General features: G+C 37.3%; 1 protein-coding gene across 1 annotated transcript; it reads right to left on the bottom strand.

Moving 5' to 3' along the window:
- Positions 1-397: 397 nt before the first annotated feature.
- ercc4 (excision repair cross-complementation group 4) lies at positions 398-5,862 on the bottom strand. Its single transcript, XM_079477151.1, has 11 exons — positions 5,414-5,862; positions 4,694-4,874; positions 4,401-4,596; positions 4,112-4,319; positions 3,411-3,591; positions 3,194-3,316; positions 2,628-2,735; positions 1,992-2,544; positions 1,788-1,880; positions 1,590-1,702; positions 398-1,508 (listed from the first exon to the last, which is right to left on the bottom strand). The coding sequence occupies exons 1-11, from the start codon at positions 5,588-5,590 to the stop codon at positions 778-780; spliced, it is 2,664 nt and encodes an 887-aa protein (XP_079333277.1). The 5' UTR covers positions 5,591-5,862; the 3' UTR covers positions 398-777.
- Positions 5,863-7,168: the final 1,306 nt, after the last annotated feature.

The raw sequence follows: 7,168 nt of genomic DNA, 5'->3' as shown, positions 1-7,168 counted from the left end.
CACATGGGGTACTTTTTATCCCTGTACCAAACCCATCTTGAGTGTTGTTTTGTCAGACCATAGAACATTTGAAAAGTAATGAACACTACTGGAATTTCAAACAGGATGGGTTCTTTGGTCAGATGAAACAAAAAAATAGATTTTTAGCAGCTTATACTCAAGATGATTATTAGCATTGAAAACATTTAGTGACATTCAAACATATACTTTTAATAATGATTTAGTAACATTTAAATGTTGTATATAAAATGTTGTAGAGGAAGGAAATATGCTAAAACCGAGGTGTCTGGAACGCAGCATTAAAACATAGCAAATACAAGTTAACCATGATTTCCTACAGCATACAAAGTTCAACCATGGTTATGCAAATGATAATAAATATACCAAAAGAAAATGTATATGAAAAATTACTACATTTTTTATTAAGAACAAATGGCATTTTACTGAGCATTTTGCTTTCAAGAATGCAACAATAACAATTACATTTTATTTAAAATCCCAAAACATAAAGAAATAATTCCTTTCACTCAATCTTATTTTTAACATCTTACTAAACATTTGTAAATATGCTCAAAGACAAAATGAGGCAGCAAACAATTGCATTAAACATTTTTATCTTCAATACACAACTACAGCTTAAATGCTATTAAACATACTGTATATACAATAGCAATTCATTCAATGCACATGACACAAGCAATTTATAATAAATACAATTCAAAGCCAGACATTCTTGTTGGCACAATTTCCAAAGCTGAAACAAACCTGAGATAACACCTACTTGATTTTCTGAATAGGCACTATATCCATTGGATTGTGAATAAATTCATAAAGCTGTCTTGCATTGCTGGTACTGCCCAATATCTCACTTAGTTTTTCCTGACTAAATGTCACAAGATCAGACAGACAAAAAGCATGTTTTAGAAGACTTTTAAAGTTTTTCACATTGACTCCAGGCATTCGGAGCAAGAAGTCATACGGCCCGGGGTTGTACAGATCTGCAGACTCTATCACAGTATCCGACTCCACTGTGACGGCCTGAGCCGCAGCCGCATCAGGTTCCTGGCGGCCATGTTTGAGCTCCTGAAACAGCTCTGCTGTAACGTGGGGTGACGGGCACCAGAGCAGTCTCAGACGAGGGAAATGGAGCGTGAGAAGGGTCAATTTTGACGTGATGTCATTGGCGGAGATCTCCTGACGCAGGTCGCTCCGGGCCACCAGAGAAAAAGGTTTAGCTGGGTCAAACTCGATAAGCAGCACGGGCCGACGATAGAATCGGTTCATGGAGAGGCACTGTGTGTAAAGACGCCCGCTTTGCAGCGAACCAATGAGATCGCTGACGCTTTTGCGCTCCACGCAGATATCCGATGTCAAAATGTAGTCACCGACGTCAAGAGTCACAGGATCGATGTCCAGACCGCGTCGATGCAGAAGGGATGGAAGCTCACTGCGGAACTCCCTCATGTCGACTATGATTCGATGAGGCTCTTTATCCTCTTCACGACCCCCTAAATGGAAAAACATACACTTTAATATGTGTGAAATACACGGAAGTAATAAACAAAAAAGTAACAGAATAAAATAGTTACCTGCTTTGCGGGTGTCAGCGGCAGCAGTGGGGGGCTCCTGATTGCGGGCGAGATCTAGGTTGGTGTCCTCCCTACCTTCTCTCTCTTCCGGCACAACCATACTGGCTTTTTCCCTATATTAAAGAGCATGGATATATAATGACAGCACATAAATATTGATGTCACTGAATATGAAATTTCTCAGATCGAGGTGCTAACCTTATGAGGTGCTCAAATGCTTGTTTTTCTTTGCTGAGGACTGTAAGGTACCTCTGCTCTTCTGTTGAGCCTCCATATATAAGAAAATACACCCTATAAAAGAGCACAAAAATGAAAAGAATTATAATATATTGCATATTATTATACATTTACAATATTAATATTAAATTGTGTCTCTAATTTTGTCCATATCAATACACACACCGGAGAGGTTTTCCTGGTCTGCTGGCTTTAAAAATTTCCAGCTGTCGCACAAAACTGAGTTCAGCATCATACAAAACCACAAACATGGGGTCAACCTCATGCAACACCCGTGTCAGACTGTAGGGGTCACTGCATCCTCTCAAAGGGTGAATGACCATCAGTGGCTCTTTAAGAATCCCGTAGTAGTCATCTGAAGAAAGATCTAGTAGAACCTCTTCTTCTTCTTCATCTTCCTTTTCCTCTACTTCAACCAGACCTCCTTCATCTTCACTCTTTCCAGTCAGGTCCTTCTCAGCTCTGTCTTGTTTCTCAATCTTTGTAGGTTTCTTAGAGTTGCCTTTGGCTCTTTTTTGCCGCCCATTCTTTCCTTTCCTCATCTTACCGGAGTCTCTTCTGGGCCAACCTTTCTCATTTATCAGCAGAGCAGGCTGGAGATCATCTTTTCCAATTGTGCGGGCATAAAGGCGATTCATTAGGTGGTCTGGACCTTTGTGGATGTATTCCTTCAGCTGAGCACAGGTTCTGTCATCACTGGCGCATATCAACACACGGCCTGGTGTGCAGACAACATACTCAATTTACTATTCATGTGAAGGAAAAGGACTGAAAAGTGCAGTTATTGTACAATTATTTTACCTGGTTCATGCTCAGAGCTGTTGTTCTCCTTCTCAATCTCCTGTAGCACCTCCGTTAAAGCTTCCCACTTGGGATTTTTCTCAAGTACAAGCTCTCTTTTTGAAGGGCCTAGTGAAATAAACCAAATAAAAAAATATATAGTATATATAACGCACATGCAAAAAGTAGAAATAAATTGAGGATATGCGATTGTCGCCAGAAAATGCAAGATAGTCTTTATTTTGTGTGTAGATTTTCTTTTATTCAAATGCTTATTTGTGCAATTTTTTAAATAATTTTTGGGGGATTGTTCACACAAAAACGAATCTTCTGTCATCATTTACTCAGCCTCTTGTACCTGTATGACTTTCTTCTGGAGAATAAAAATAAGATATTTTAAAGAAAGAATGTTGATAACCGAACCAGTGCAAGTGAATGGGTGCAAGCACTGTTACCAACTTCCTTTAAAATATCTTCTTTTGTGTTCTGCAGAAGAATGAAGGTAACACAGGTTTGATATGACAAGTGGGTGACTAAATGATTTTTGGGTGAACTATCCCTTTGTGCAAGTCAAATGCATATTGTACCTGTGGCACTTTGTTTTTGCTCAATCCCTCCAACTTTCAGTTTCTTCTTTGCCTCTTGAACGCGATACACCCGACTGCGAGCATTTACAAACATTGACATGCTAGAGTCCAGGAACAACCAGCCTGATTGTGAACAGAAAAACATGACAAGTAATCTGGTTACCCTAACATAATTTGTGATAAAGTGTAATAAAAGCAAAAGGACAGATGACTGTACCTGAATTACTACCAAAGCTTTTCTGGCTGGTTCGCAAAGACTCCAGCAGATTGAGAAATGTGACGCAATCGTACTGAGTGAGGTAGAGAAGAAGGGTTCTTAAAATCTTCAAGTCCTGAACAAGAGATTTGGTCCTGGAGCCCAGCTGATGCCACAATGGGTCGAGGTAATGGCGGACTATCTAAATACAGAAAAACAAAAACTCAAATCATTAACTTCTGTAATTCCCTTTACTTATCTTTAATGTGTTTTTATTGCTGTTGTGATATTTGTATCCGTTTATTTTTATTTATGTGTTCATGTCTGTTTTATGTGCTCTATAAATAAACAAGACTTGACTTGCCAAACCAAACACTATAGGGCCGTTTCCTGGACATGGATTAGGTTAAATCAGAACATTTAAGTAGTTTTTACAAACATGCCTTACGAAAAATATCACTTACATACATTTTGAGACAAAACAATGGAACTGATGTATTTTAAGAAATGTCAGTGAAAGCTGTTTTCAGTTTAGACAACTCTTAACATTTATTTTAGTTAAGGACTATTGTTAAGACCCGGCCCTATATGTCTAGTGCAAAATACATTATTTTGTAATCTTTATTTTTATTAAAATGACATTACTATTTATTTATTATTATTCCAATATAAATTGTTCAGTTCATTATGTTCAACGGCATAAGATTATGGGGCTGTCTCACTTTCTCAAAAGAAGTGCCCAGAGCATTCTCCAGCGAGAGATCTTCTGCTTCCAGAGAGGGATTATAGCGCTTTAACTCCTTCAGGCAGGCGTTCATAATGTCCAGAATAGAGCTCTGGATAGCTTTCATCGCTGGAGTCATAGACACATGCAATTCCACCACATCCGGCTTGTGTTTTTCCAGTGTTGTGTTGACTGATGCTTGAAATCTAGCAGACAACAACACATTATGAATAATTCCTAAATAAGTATATTTGAAGTAGATTGTTGGTGCTGAAAATTATTCATACCTTGGCCAGAGAAAGAGTTTCTTCACAAACAGATTTCTCATCACTCGCTCAACCTGACAGAAACCAGAAGAGAAGGATGTCGCCTTATCTGTAAAGGCCTTGATGAATCCGGTCTTGTTTTTTTGCCGATAGAGTCTCAAAATGAAAGCCTCCTGACATGATTCGATGATCTTATGGGCTCGGTACACCAGGATTCCTGTGCAAGTAAACACCAGCACAATTTACAAAATTAACTGTGTTTCTGTGTTGCTAGAGTGTAATGGACACAGCTTTATTTTGGACTTTCCGCTGACCTGTTATAAGATTAGCAGGAATTCTGTCTGTAAGGAAGTCCACCACGAGGATACGGCTTGTAACAAACAGAACGCCTCCTCTGGTGTACACATTATATCTTTCACTGCTCTGGACATCGCTGGTCACAGTCTGGGGAAGATGGCTCACTCCATCAGCTCGCAACTGTTCTGTGAAATACTCCTGTGAAATACAGATAGACACATTCACATCATCTTAACCTGCACATTAAATAACTTTTATTTAGGAATTATACAGTCTAAAAGTGTTAATATAATTCATAAAAAGACACAAACCAGCACAACAACAGTACAGTCATCTCTTTATCAAAGTTTTTTCAATTTTTAACACTATTTCAATTTGTTTAAATATAATATTAAATATTTTTATTAAAAACACAAACATTTACATACCTTTGTTAAATTTGTTGTTGGTTACCATTTAATACCAATATCAATTGCTATTTTCTTTAACATCATTTTACTTTTAGCCTTTTAATAACTATACAGTGGTTTACAGTTTAAGGTAAACTATGGTAAACTTGTGGTTGCTATGGTTTTACTAGTTTTTTTATATGTTAACTGAAGTGAAACCTTGTAGATTTGTGGTTTTACTACAGATAACCATAGTAAATTCGTGAGGGCATGTACTGCATTTCACATTGCTGTCAATGCTTGACATGTCAATAACATCCAATAGCAGGGTAAAACTGTCTGTCCCACCTGTTCAGGGGTAGTTGTGTTCAGAAGCAGAACCAGACTGCCCTCCTCTGAATACACCTTCATAAAGTGTAGCAGTAATCTGTCAATCCCGAGACCCTCGGCTGTGATCAGGAGCCCGTCCGTGCTGAACAAACTCAGAAACATCTCCGTCTCATACTCCAGAAGAGGGCTCGCCATCTTGACGCTTGATTACAACGGTGATCGAGCATTCAAGTGGTGAAGTATTCATTCATGTACGTCTGATTTGCTGGTTAGCCCTGGATTAACAATTCTTAGATAACGGAAGTTCATAATTTGCCTTTTATTGCGACGACGAGGAAATCAAGAAATGTTTATAATGAGGTTGTTTTATATTTCTTCATATTTTACAAGTTCTTCGTTACCGTTTCAAAAAGTAGTAATGTTGTGTCACGTGACTATGCGGCGCTGCCGCTGAGGAGACCCACTGCGCATGACGTCAAAACCCCTATTAGCGCCACCTACTGCTTTGGAGGTGAGACATAAGGGAAAATTACTTATTTCTACTTAATATAAATTATTTTTATTTATTTTTAAATAAATAACATTTGATGTGTTTTAACATTGTGGGAGAACATATCTTAATTGTGTGCATGTATTTCACTGAAGGGGCATTCAATAAACAATTATATAAAGAAAGCGATCTCCTCACGTGGCTCTGTTTCGAAAGGGGAAAATATTTAGTTATTTACTTTTTCATTTGTTGTTATTTATTTTATTATCTTTAATGACATTCAAAATGACTGCGACAAGTCATTAACTAACCTATTATTTATTTTACTAATGCAACATTGTTCTCTTATGCTATTTATATTTTTATATTTTCTAAACATAATATATTGCAGTAAATGCAAACATAACATTTTTGCAAAAGCCCGAGTTGAACAGATTCAACCCGATGAATAATTGTGAACAAACAACGTGAAGCCTCATTGGATGTATGCGTTCTAAAACATTATGGGATGTATTGTCATGTAGTGGCCTCGAGAGAGCAGTAGAGCACTTCTATGTAGAGCACTGCTGAATGGGTGCTTTCCACAATAAGTGGGTCATGCTAAACAATAAATAGGAAATGGGTTTAGAGAGCTATTATGAAGAATATTACGTGCACAAGGATGTACTTCTTGAAGAACTGCAGATCAATCTGCAGAGAAACATTTTCACTTTGTTGCCAACACAAGTAGACAGAAAATATAGTCCTAAGCAAAAAGAACAAAATGAACAGAATAGATATGCAAACAGGTGAATTTACTTTAAACGTTTTTCATCTGCTGCCTCATAGGATGCTTACGTAACTAATGTAAACATTTTTGCTGTAGTTATGCAGCTGGTTGCTATAGTAACGTACTTTCGATTTAGAATTATCTAATTTATTGGCAACCGTTTGTTCAACCATAATTGAACGTTAAACACAATGTTTAAGTCTTTATCTTTACAGAAAAAAACTATATAATAACAGTCTCAAAAAAGCATTCTGGGAACCATAAATCCACATAAACCTTTTTCTGTTTTTCTTCTCATTGTGGTTCCCAGAATGCTTTTCACGAGGCTATTATTTAGGCTGTTTTTCTGTAAGGATAAAGACTTGTTAACGTTTAATGATCAGTAAATTACATAAATGTAAATCTACAGTAAATTACTGGCAAACTGCTGCCAGCTATTCTGTAATTTCTACAGAAATTCTTTACAGTGTAGAACATCAAAGCTGTTATTCTTTGACTATAGGTAAAAGTGGTC

Source organism: Barbatula barbatula (genome assembly GCF_947034865.1).
Source record: "Barbatula barbatula genome assembly, chromosome: 16".
NCBI classification, from domain to species: Eukaryota; Metazoa; Chordata; class Actinopteri; order Cypriniformes; family Nemacheilidae; genus Barbatula; species Barbatula barbatula.
The sequence above is the reverse complement of the archived record's forward strand: the minus strand, read 5'-3'. Positions and strand labels throughout refer to the sequence as shown.